We start from the raw sequence: 12854 nt of genomic DNA on the forward strand, positions 1-12854 counted from the left end.
ATAAAGTTATGAAGATATATTTATTCTCTACAAAATGAAATTGTGTTTCTTCTTTGCGTGTGGAATGAACTGGACCGTTATTTCACCTATTGACAAAACCATTTTATTAACTGACTTATGGCACAGTATCAGGCCACATGCTGTTTAGATACATTGTAAACAGTAAATGTGTCTCTGTGCTTTTACCTGAATCCTGTCAGGAATCGGAGGCATTTAGAGCTGATGAAATCAATCCCCCCCCAGTGGCATCAATACGACATGTGGGGGCATCGAGGCCCCCTAGAAATGTTATACGTGTCTTAAAATAAATTAAATAATAAAATACAGTTATTAAACCCCTGAAACAATAGTGCTCCACAAAATGGACATTACAATCCTCAGTTGATTTTCCGGTGTTCGGCCAAAGAGTTGATTAAAGAGTGAGTTTTACGAAAGAGCTGCAGTCATTATCCAGTACTCACATAGAGACATTTAACACTTATTCCCAGTTAAATTGTTAACACTTGGTTGAGAGTTGGTTTAACAATGACAATATGAACACCAGCTTAGAGCTCAAATTGAATCTCACAGAGTCAATTTAACTCTCTGAAATGTAAATGTGTATATATATATATAAAATTATTATATATATACATTATATATTATATATATTTCTGCATCTGCAGCTCATATTCCTGCGTTAATTTATTAATTACCTCTTTTGATCTTCTATTCTTTTGGCTCCTGTTTGAATGCGCATCACACTTTTCCTTTTTCACTTTGTGTTTTGTGCTTTTAAAGGTCATAAAACGCCTCGCTGCTGAATTTGGTTTCACACATAAACGTGAGACAGTAACACCCTCGTTCGCAAATGGTGACGCGGTCAATGTAAAAGGATCCTCGTGGCAACTAAACAGGTAAAAGTTGTCTGAACATTCACGCGAGTATTGACGTGCACGTGAAGTTGAAAGAACTGAGCACCCGAGCAATAGATGATATTTTCTCTATATCACAAATATATATACAAATATAGCAAACGCACAAAGCGTTTCCGTGTTGTTATTCTCGCATGATTTTACCCTCTTTTCTTTCACTGGTAGAAACGAAAGAGGGAAATCTCAGACGTCGTATTAGTACCGTTGCCGTGTCACATTGTAGCGACCGGAGGAAAACGCTCACTTTGGGTTTCGACCATCGAGCTTCTTTTCAAAACCGAAAGTAACCCTCAGTTTACCGCTCGGATCACGGAGCCAATCGGCCCCCGGTCCCTTAATAACATGTGCAAATTACACTTAATCACTCGTCATTCAGGTCATCTTCAGACGTCGTGACGCGCGAATTATGGGTTATTTTTTCTTGGGAACAATGTTCGTCTCTCTTTGTCTCCTTTGTGATCTTTACTGTCTAGTAACGCGTCTAGTCTCCATCCGTCCGTCCAGGAACAACACGACCAACGAGAGAACTCGAACCAAACTCGATCTCTGCTGATAAACAGCGGCCCGGTGGGTGTTTATGGGATTTGGAGGATTATTGGGTGGTTTTTACAAATTGAACCCCCTCTTTTTTCCCCATTAAACACGTGTTTTTCAGAATGAGTCACGACCAGTAATTTGGTCTCTTGTTACAAAGAACAACATTATTTAGATGACTCATGCATGTGCACACAGACACACACACACGCACACACACACACGCACACACACACACGGTGAAATGAGGCTGCTGTTCTGTATCAGTCGCCTCGTCTCAAACAAAAAGAGACGCGAGACGCTGCAGAGAAAAACACGCACTTTTTTTTTTTTTAAAGAAAAAGAACACGTGGTTTATTCCGCCTGTAAACATTGTGAAGGTTTATGGTCTCAATCTTTAGTTTCAAGTCTTCTCCAATAAGAAGAGTTCATTTAGAGTCAATCGGAGCACGAAGCGACACCAAAGCACAGCTCAACATCTTCTTCTTCCCTTTTCTTCCTCATGTTCCTACGCAGAACGTTCCCTCCCGGTCCATTGGGCGCAGCTTTAACACTCGTTGGCATCACAGATTTAGAGAGAGATGTTTAGACGACAGGAATGAAAGGGTGTGTGAAGTAAGGACTGAATCACGCCGTGCATCCTCGACAATAACGTGCTCATGTGTACATGAAGTGTCTCTAGATGCTCATTCTGATCAAATGGCACTCAAATATATACAAATATATATTTGTATTTAGCTTAAGAAGTACGAGATTTCCTTGAAACACAAAGGAACACTTCACCCCAACAGTGCATCACTAGCAGGCAGTGATTAAATAATTTTTTTTTTCAAAATGTGACTTAAAGTCACCAGATATGGAACAAAGGCACAAAGAAAAGATTCATATTCAGATACTGGGATACATTTTGCTTTTGCTCGATATCCTGAGACATTTATTTATTTGCTACTGTCCTTTTGTAACCGTAAAAAAAGGTAAAGCAATGCATTAAGCTATATATATATAAATATATATACATTATGAACACAGCAAATTTCAGAGAGTTAAATTGTCTCTGTGAGATTCAATTTGAACTCCGAGCTGGTGTTTATATTGTCCCAATCGTGTCAGTGTTAAATCAGTTATTGTCATAATATGTCAGACATACAGGGATTTGACTTGGCGGTTGGTTCGTAACAGTACGACAATAAAATGAAATATAATGCTATAGGTTAGTAGTATTAAGGCTACGGGTTAGTTTAGAATAAAATAATACTTTATAAACACATTTTAAGTGCACTAGCGAACAGAAAGTGACAAAAGTGACGAAGTGTGAACAAGTTAACTCGGAATAAGTGTTAAAACGTGCAAACTGGCCCTCCGGCCAGCAGGCGGCGCTGTTCATTCCTCCGCTGCCCGCTTGTCGTCGCGCATGCGCAGTCAGCGGAGCAGCTGAACCTCGGCGCGTTCCGTCGACGCCTGATGACGTCACGCCGCGTTCCTCCTTTCTCTCCAGAGCGTCCGTTTCCCGCGGCGTTTGTCGCGTGCGGCGTCGAAGCGGCGACACTCGGACCGCGTGTTTGTTTCCACGCGAGGAGGAGGGAGGGGGGGAGAATCTAGAGGCGCGTTCACGTCACGGGCGCGCCGGAGGCGGGAAACGAGCGCGCGTCTGTTCGCTTGACGCTGACGTCACTGCCTCCACCGGCCTGTTGTTGCTGCTGCGGAGATGAACGGCTACTCCGACTACGACTCTGACGGGTACTCGTCCACCGAGGACGCGGACTACGTCCCGTCAGGTGAGCGGGGGGGGGGGTGGGCTTCATTTACTCACCTCGCAGGTGGCACGCGGCGTCTCACCCTCAAGGCCACCTATTGACCCGCAACCCCCCCCCCCCTGTCTTTGTCCTCCTCCTCAGATGATCACCTCAGCGAGGACGACGTCATCGGTGAGTGCGAGCGGGAGGAGCCTCCTGAGCAGCTGGGCGGGAAGAGGAAGGAGGTCGGTGCCAGGTGAGAAGGTCTCCTCCCAGATGTTGCCATTCACACATTTCCGTGCTCGACTTCACATTCTGATAAAAATGGCCGCGTGGGTCAGACACCAGTTCCGGCGGAAATGAATCGCTTCGCTCGTCACGTTACAGAGACTTTAGTTCCGTATAAAGAATCATAGTTTTTATGTGCTGTTCTTATTGGCTTTGATGATACAAAGTTCACTGGTTCCCTCCAACCCGTCACAGGAAGAGGAAGAGAGGAGGCCTGAAAGTGGACGAGGACGACGCGGAGGAGGAGGAGGAGGAGGAGTCTCGGCCGCCGCAGGAGGAAGGGGAGGGGCCGGTGCCGGCGGTCCGGGAGGAGGACGACGCCAAACAGAAGAAAAAGTCCGACGACCTCTGGGCCAGTTTCCTGTCCGACGTCGGAACCAGACCCAAAGACCCTCCGCCGGCCCCGCGCCCCGGCACCGCGCCCAAGGTAGCGGCAGCAATGTTCAAATAAAATCATGCAACTAATCGCAACACAAAAATTGTAATGGTGGCCGAGCGTGTGTTGTATTTTGTGATGACTCGTCTCGGATCCTCAGGAGGATTCCCCGGCGTTGGCGGTGGCGGCGGCGGCGGCTGCGTTGAGCACAGGAACCAAGGCGTCAGAGCCGGCTCAGGTCACCATCACCAAAGTGTTCGACTTCGCCGGAGAAGAGGTCAGGTGAGTCCTCGGAGGCCCCGGATGACGTGGTTACGTTTGTTCAAACGGGACGTTTTATGGAAACGCCACTCTGCTTTTTAACATCAAAGCATTGGAACGCGTGAGGAGGAAACGCTGAATACAAATCAAGAGTTTTAAAAGGTCTCAAGACACAAAAGCATCGGGACGACCCGGCAGCTCGTTTCAACCGACTCGACAGCCGTCGTCCACGGTGATGACCTCGCAGTGAACACGAGCTCCGTGTTCCTCCACACGCCCATCGTTCCGCCCGAAGCCTCCAAAACGAACCGCAGGACGATCAAACGCAGCCTCGCGTTGTCCAGCAGGTGGAGCCGCCGACCTGCCGAGTGAAGGCGCGTCAGACGATACCAAACCCCGGCCCTGACGACCGAGCCGGAGCCTGGTTACCATGGCAACAAGAGCAAGGCACAACAAGAAAATGAACAAACCAATAATTAAAGGTTTAAAACGAAAAGAAGTGCCGGATGAACCGCCGGGCCGGGTGGGATCTACCCGCCGCTGCCTCAGGAGGGAGCTGGCGTCCATCGTTTGGTCCGCTTGGACACCACGGACATTTCTTCTACCTTATTGGCGTTGATGCTTATGGATCCATCAGCACCAGGTGGATGTCTCCATCGGCGGATCCTGATGCAGAGACTGATGACACTGCTGAAACCTACATGATGTTATTATCATTATTATTATTATTCAGTTTGACCAACGCCTGAGGACAAACATCATCATCATCATGCCCCCTTGTCCTGTGGCGTCCTTAATGTTGACCTCTGAGGCCGCGTCTTTTTTCTTTATTCGCGTCATCGTTTCATTGGTTCTTCCGATGCCGTCTTCGCCCTCGCCGAGCGCTCTGTGTAATTATGCCTGCATGTGATCAGCATACATCACGGGGGGGGGGAGGGGGGCGGGGCCTTCTGCTGTCGCCGTGATGGATGCCAGCGGTCGTGGAGTCTGTGGCGCGGCGGCGTTCTCGGAGGACGTTCCTCACATGGCCTCCGTGTCTCATGCAGCCTTTGTTGTTGTGCAGATGCAGCTCAGCGGCTGCGTAGCAGAGATACGTGTTGATGGATGTTGGTCTCTTGAAAGGACGCTTTTTCCTGTGTAACGCGTGCATTTGTAAGGGAAAGTGCGCGTTAATCAACGTTTGGTTTGACATGTTATACGTGTGCACTTGAACATGTGTGTATGTGCATTTATACCCCCCGCCCCACCATGGCTTAGCTCGGTGCCGTGAGTGAGACTCGGCGTTTCCCGGGAGTCGTCGCTGCGACGCGCGAGCTGAAGGTGCTGCAGCCTTCGCGTGCATCGCCCCGTCGTCATCTCAAGTGGCGTGTTTCTGTCTCAGGGTGAACAAAGTGGTGTCAGCGGACTCCAAGGAAGCCCAGAGTTATCTCAAGAGCCAGAACGCCAAAGCGGAGGAGAGTGGGGACGAGGACGAGGCCCCATCGCCGGGACAACCAGCTCTCCCTGGCACCAGGTACACACACACACACACACCTGCGCCGGTACAATCCTCACACCACCTGCCGTTACTAAATGAAAGCCCCTTATGAGTTTGCATTTATGAATATTAAGTGTCTTCTTTTTGATACTTTTTTTTTGTCGTCATGGCAACTCACATCGTATGTGCACGTCTCCCAAAACCGCCCGACAGGAAATGAGAAGTCATCTTCCAGCAGACAGGAAGCAGCGTGTTCACGAGCTATTTCCTGTGTGTGAGTGTGAGTGTGTGTGTGTGTGTGTGTGTGTGTGTGTGTGTGTGTCAGACAACAGGAAAGGACCATTAGCACCACTCCCTCATTAACTTTGTCAGCACGCACTCACACAGAATCCGATGTTTTGATGTTAATGCCAAACTACAACGTTACTGAAAACACGGTCTCTCTGGGGAGAGGACGTTGTTAGCCTAGCTTAGCATTAAGACTGGATACACTGTCTCTGGGGAGAGGACGTTGTTAGCCTAGCTTAGCATTAAGACTGGAAACAAAGTCTCTCTGGGGAGAGGACGTTGTTAGCCTAGCTTAGCATTAAGACTGGAAACACGGTCTCTCTGGGGAGAGGACGTTGTTAGCCTAGCCTAGCATTAAGACTGGAAACACGGTCTCTCTGGGGAGAGGACGTTGTTAGCCTAGCTTGGCATTAAGACTGGAAACACGGTCTCTCTGGGGAGAGGACGTTGTTAGCCTAGCTTAGCATTAAAACTGGATACACTGTCTCTGGGGAAAGGACGTTGTTAGCCTAGCTTAGCATTAAGACTGGAAACAAAGTCTCTCTGGGGAGAGGACGTTGTTAGCCTAGCTTAGCATTAAGACTGGAAACACGGTCTCTCTGGGGAGAGGACGTTGTTAGCCTAGCCTAGCATTAAGACTGGGAAACACGGTCTCTCTGGGGAGAGGACGTTGTTAGCCTAGCTTAGCATTAAGACTGGACACACGGTCTCTCTGGGGAGAGGACGTTGTTAGCCTAGCTTAGCATTAAGAACTGGAAACACAGTCTCTGGGTAGAGGACGTTGTTAGCCTAGCTTAGCATTGAGGCTGGAAACACGGTCTCTCTGGGGAGAGGACGTTGTTAGCCTAGCTTAGCATTAAGACTGGATACACTGTCTCTGGGGAGAGGACGTTGTTAGCCTAGCTTAGCATTAAGACTGGAAACAAAGTCTCTCTGGGGAGAGGACGTTGTTAGCCTAGCTTAGCATTAAGACTGGAAACACGGTCTCTCTGGGGAGAGGACGTTGTTAGCCTAGCCTAGCATTAAGACTGGAAACACGGTCTCTCTGGGGAGAGGACGTTGTTAGCCTAGCTTAGCATTAAGACTGGAAACACGGTCTCTCTGGGGAGAGGACGTTGTTAGCCTAGCTTAGCATTAAGAACTGGAAACACAGTCTCTGGGTAGAGGACGTTGTTAGCCTAGCTTAGCATTGAGGCTGGAAACACGGTCTCTCTGGGGAGAGGACGTTGTTAGCCAAGCTTAGCATTAAGACTGAAAACAGTCTCTCTGGGGAGAGGACGTTGTTAGCCTAGCTTAGCATTAAGACTGGAAACAGTCTCTCTGGGGAGAGGCCGTTGTCAGCCTAGCTTAGCATTAAGACTGGAAACACGGTCTCTCTGGGGAGAGGACGTTGTTAGCCTAGCTTAGCATTAAGACTGGACACACTGTCTTTCTGGGGAGAGGACGTTGTTAGCCTAGCTCAGCATTAAGAACTGGAAACACAGTCTCTGGGGAGAGGACGTTGTTAGCCTAGCTTAGCATTAAGACTGCAAACACTGTCTCTCTGGGGAGAGGACGTTGTTAGCCTAGCTTAGCATTAAGACTGGAAACAGTCTCTCTGGGGAGAGGACGTTGTCAGCCTAGCTTAGCATGAAGACTGGAAACACGGTCTCTCTGGGGAGAGGACGTTGTTAGCCTAGCTTAGCATTAAGACTGGACACACTGTCTTTCTGGGGAGAGGACGTTGTTAGCCTAGCTGAGCATTAAGAACTGGAAACACAGTCTCTGGGGAGAGGACGTTGTTAGCCTAGCTTAGCATTAAGACTGCAAACACTGTCTTTCTGGGGAGAGGACGTTGTTAGCCTAGCTTAGCATTAAGACTGCAAACACGGTCTCTCTGGGGAGAGGACGTTGTTAGCCTAGCTTAGCAAAACCAACCACACTGGAGCGTTTAGGCCGATGAGCCTTCAGGGGGAAGCAAACTTCGATTCCTGGCTGTTTTATACTGTTGGTGGAAGCGCGTCCGTTGCTAATTGTTGTGACATTTAAAACTCATCTCATTTAGATCGACGTGTGTGTGAAAGGGCAGCGAGTAAATTGGCTCATTGGACTGATTCACTCCGCTGGGTGTGTGAGGATGCTGCTTTTGCCGTCTTGGTGGGGACCCGTTGAATCAGGCTCCCCTCTACTTGGGGTCAGAGGTCAGGGGTCAGGGGAGGAAAGGAAGATGAAGGCGTTTTGGATGAATAACATCAGATGGTCGTCGGCTGAATGCTCCATGTGTCACGTCTGTGTAGAGAACCAGTAGCCAATGACCTTCGTCATGAGCTTTCTGCCACGTGTAGCCCGCCGCCGCCCGCTACGCCGTCACATAACTCGTCACCTGCTTTGCGTCCGCAGCGCCAAGCGGCCGGCGGGCATGTCCAGCATCTTGGGTCGCATCGGGTCAAAGAAACTGAAAATGAGCACGCTGGAGAAGTCGAAGATGGACTGGGACGCTTTCAAGTCGGAGGAGGGCATCACCGAGGACCTGGCCATCCACAACCGGGGCAGAGCGGGGTGAGAGTTCACACCCACAGGTCGCCGTGTTCAAACGTACGATTGAATTCTCCCGACCGTTGATCATTGACGGCCCTTTAAGACCAAAACATGTGGTAAAAAACATGGCGCCAGCAGCGAAGCTCGGACGTCTGTGAGACGGTGAGAAGCTTCGGTCTGGTCGGCCCGCCGGACCTTCTTCCACCGCGCCGCCAAATGCTGTCTGACATGAAAACGGTCCGCGGGGCAAAAAGGTCGTGGACCTCTGATCTGAACAACAACTGAAACTGGTGACGCCGATAGGGATGCATGTTAATGGAAATCAATCCAAACACACTCAGAAGACAACGGAATTACTGTTTGTTTTGGCATCAGAGCGGCAGCTGATTTAACACACGAGACGTAAACTGGAATAAATCGCCGTGGTTACTGGGCTGGTTTAATTCCACCTGCCTCTCACACACACACACACACACACACACTGTCAATAACCGTTTATTTTAAGCCGAGGCTGGAGCAACTCATGAATATCGCAAGACTTTCATTGCTCAAAAAAACATTGTGACTCAACGGGCCGTTTTATTTAAATGAAAGACGCACACAGACGCACACAGACGCACACAGACGCACACAGACGCACACAGACGCACTGCAGGAAAAAGTTGCACAAGTGCTTCCCGTGCTGAAGTGGAAGGAGAGGAAGTGTGTGCGACGAGCAGTTGATTCCTGTACTCTGTCTTCACATTACAGCTGACGCTTTCATCCTTTGTTGCCCGGGGCGGCGGTTGGGGGTTGGTTTGTCTTGCTCATGGGCACATGGAGCAGCTCCACTAACTGTTCCCGTGTGTGTGTGTGTGTGTGTGTGTTCAGGTACGTGGAGCGGAAGAACTTCTTGGAGCGCGTCGACCACCGGCAGTTCGAGATAGAAAAGGCCGTGCGAAAGAGCAACACAAAGCAATGACGCGGCATGCTGAGCGCACACAGACACACACACAGGCGCCTCTCCTGACCGTGGGGGTCGGGTGGGGTAATTGGCTGGAGGGGGGCTGAATGTCTCCTGTGCTTCCGACACTAAAGGCAACTTTTGGGGGGCAGTGAGGTTCCTCCTGACGCGGCTGATTTAGAATAAATGTAGTTTTTGTAGTTTTGTTCTCTTGTTTTATTTGCATATAACATGGTCCTCAGCTGAGGCCTGTCAGGTTAGTATCAATGCCCATCGATCATCCTGTGGGAACACAACGCACACAACGGTTCCGCTCTGTTGGGACGCCGCGAGGAACCACGGCGTCCCGCGGACAGAGAGCGGGTGGACGGACGTCTCCTTGCTTTGCTCTGTTCATTCATGTAAATGTCAGATACGCAATAAACACCAACCGGACATCTTAAACAGGCCAGATGGGTTGTTTTTGTTCTGCTGAGGTGTCGCCTCATCCGTCCTCGTTCTGGTGGTGGGCCCCAGAGTGTGTGCGGAAACCCCCCACCCTTACACCTCCACCCTTACACCACCCGCAGCCCGGACCATTGACACAAGAGCGGACGGATCTGTGCTTTCATGCCGTTTGCCTTTAGCTAATAGCTTATTAATTACTGTGTTTGCTCGTAGAACCTCAGAAGGCCTTTGAAGGTCACATCTGACTGGCTTCTGGTTTGCAGCATCGTGCAGGTCTCCTCTCGGTCTGGATGCGCTGTCGTCTTGTTGCCTTCTTGGTTTCAGGTGAGCTACGAGTGGCAGCGTCTCTCACAAGTCCAGATGGGCGGAGGATCAATTCCCCCCCAAACGCCGCGGTGAGAAATAGTGGAGCAGAAGGGAAAAGATTTGAGTTTGAAGTTCTCAGCATCCACGGTGCATAAGGTCGTCTGGAACGATCTCCGTGCGTGACGGGTGAAGGCCCCGCGGAGGCCCTCAGAGGGCCCCGCAGCTCCTACAGGAATGCTTCTAGGCTCAGGAATACACGGAAGCACGGGCCTCTTCTCTGGCCGGGGCTCCTTTAGATGGACTGTGGCCACGTGGCAAACTGTGGTCAGAACGGATACAAATTTAAATTTTTTTCCCTCAAAACGATGCATTTTCTCAGTTTAAACATGTGACGTGTATCAATGTTGTATTGTGAATAAAATACTGCAAACTTCTGCATGGTCGCGTTCTGTTCTTATTCCTCTTTTGGGCGGGTTTGTAAGCGGGCCTTTACCTCTGCGTTGAAGCTGAGGAGGGTTCATACAGCGGATCATCCTCCTGCACGGCATCAGGGCGGACGGCCTCTACGGGAACGTGTCGCCATCGTTTAATGCTCGTCACGATGGAGGAGTCTGGTGGTACCGCGAAGGTCTCCTCCACTGCTGCAGTTTGAGTTAATGGTGTTCTAAACGCTGGTGCTCAGGTACTGTGAGTGGACCTCAGGGGGGTTTGTGCACTTTATGAGGGATGCATGTCACTGAACGGTTGAGTTGGCTTCATTTAAAAGAGACAAATGGCATTTTTTGATTTTCCCAAAGGCACAAACAAACACACACACACACACGCGTGGTGTCACGTTGGCGAAGCCCGGCTACGGACGCGTGGAGAACCGCGGCTGATGTTGAAACCGAAGCAGGGAGGCCGAAGCGCTCCGGCTGTTTTTATTCTCATCCATCCTTCTCGTCACGATGACGCCTCGGCGATAAATGATCGAGGTCGGGGCCACGTTGTAGAAAACGAGCAGAATCACCCGACTGACCTTTGACCCATGGCAGCTAAGTCCCGCCTCTGGGTTTAATCCGTAAATGGATGTAATCAAATTATTCAGTCTTGGTATTTGTTGTATCTGTTCTCGTTCAATGTGCTTTAGTACTTCATGTTACTACGTGTTACAATGTAATAACGCAGCGGGGGGGGGGGGGGGGGTGGCGTTCAAAGCCCCCGTAAATTGTGGGAGTGATCGCGTCTCTTTAAGGGGAAGCGGATCTTCCCGCAGGAGCAGCGCGGAGGGGCGGGTCCCACCTGACGCCTGTCAGCGCGTGCCGCCCGGACGGGAGACCCGCCGTTCAGCGCCGATTACCGACGCGTTCACCGGGGCGTCCGCGAGGGGGGAACCGCGACCGGCGCGAAGCAGCGGCGGAGACAGAGAGGGAGACAGAGAGGGACACAGAGAGGGAGACAGAGAGGGACACAGAGCCCGCTCTGCGGCACCTTCGGGCCGCTGCTGCTGCCGGAAAAACCTCCGCCTCGTTCCGCCGGAGACGCGTTTTTGAATCCAGCGGAGGCCCCGCGGACCCCCGACGGTCGGGCAGCGGAGGCGGACTGACCCCGGGGAGCCGCGGAGGAAGCCTCCGACGGGAGGGAGAGAAGAGCGCCGGACCTTCCGGGAGCCTCGGACCCCCGCCGGCACCATGTCCGTCCCGGTGAGTGTGTCGTGTCCCCCCGGTGTCCCTGCGGGACGAGACACGTTGACAGCTGCCCGTGAACGCAACACACACACACACACACGCACTGCGCTTTTATCCCGTCAGTGTCACGACGGGCGAGTCGGGTAAAGGACCGACGGACCGCCCCGGAACGAGCTTCATCAGCCGCGCGGCCTCACTAGTACGCGGGTCCGGTCCAGTGAGGCCGCATACGGGTCCGCCGCCGCGCTACAGCTGTTCTCGGCAGGCCGCGGCGCGTCCGCACTTATTATTATTATACATCGCTGCTCGCGCGGGTGGTCGGGGGGAGGAGGAAGGGGGGAGGAAGGGGAGAGGAGGGGGACACTGCGGCCCTGGTGGATCTCGCCGCGCTTCGTCTCGGTTACAAGCGGCGTGTTTCCGTCGTCACTCGCGTCCGATGATGTGACAATAGTCACATAGTATCGTGTCTGTTTGAGGTTTATGTGTTGTTGTAATAAACTGTCAGCGCCTTTAAATCGTTTTCCATTCATAAAAAGCAAAGTAAGATTTACGTTCAGCCGTTGGTTGTTGGTGACGTCACAGCAGACGCGTTTAAACGCTCAGCAGATTCGTTCAAAACTGAAGGTGTTTCAATAGTTTGCTATTGATAATAAAGTTACAGCATATATTTTGTATGTTATTTGTAAATGTGGAAAGAAAAACCCATTGCTTTATTTTTATTTCCAAACCCCTTTAAGGGTTCGTCATTGACAGTTTGGCTTAGTAGCCTATTTGTTGTCAAACAAACCGGGAGGCAGACGTGTGTGTGTGTGTGTGTGTGTGTGTGTGTGTGTGTGTGTGTGTGTGTGTGTGTGTGTGTGATGATCCACTTGATGCACTTGGGATTCTAACGTTCCTCAGGCACGTTCTTCTCCAAAGTTCCAAATGACACAACGTTCCAACTGCTTCTGTCAACGATCTTTTCCGTGTGAAATCCCGGTAGTTTCCGGAACAAGGACATCATCCCCCTGATGAATTAACCAATTCATTCTGCGTTACGCTTTTGTGGCTCTAAGTGGACCATCGACTAGAGGTCGACACCATGAACCCGTGTTCACAGAGGG

The 12854-nt window shown here is 50.6% G+C and overlaps 2 protein-coding genes across 2 annotated transcripts in view; both read left to right on the top strand.

The window, feature by feature from the left end:
• The first annotated feature begins 2875 nt into the window (after window positions 1–2875).
• LOC120812784 (craniofacial development protein 1-like) lies at window positions 2876–10518 on the top strand. The gene is made up of 7 exons (XM_078097893.1): window positions 2876–3223; window positions 3344–3437; window positions 3665–3896; window positions 4006–4127; window positions 5488–5619; window positions 8251–8409; window positions 9259–10518. The coding sequence occupies exons 1-7, from the start codon at window positions 3154–3156 to the stop codon at window positions 9347–9349; spliced, it is 900 nt and encodes a 299-aa protein (XP_077954019.1). The 5' UTR covers window positions 2876–3153; the 3' UTR covers window positions 9350–10518.
• Window positions 10519–11320: 802 nt separating this feature from the next.
• LOC120812735 (breast cancer anti-estrogen resistance protein 1-like) overlaps window positions 11321–12854 on the top strand; it is a 42363-nt gene continuing 40829 nt past the window's right edge. The window contains exon 1 of the mRNA XM_078097892.1: window positions 11321–11766. Within this exon, the coding sequence (XP_077954018.1) occupies window positions 11755–11766 (12 nt within the window). The 5' untranslated portion in view covers window positions 11321–11754. The remainder of the gene's footprint in view (window positions 11767–12854) is intronic.

The sequence above is a fragment of the Gasterosteus aculeatus genome, chromosome Y, assembly GCF_964276395.1.
Source record: "Gasterosteus aculeatus chromosome Y, fGasAcu3.hap1.1, whole genome shotgun sequence".
Taxonomy (NCBI): domain Eukaryota; kingdom Metazoa; phylum Chordata; class Actinopteri; order Perciformes; family Gasterosteidae; genus Gasterosteus; species Gasterosteus aculeatus.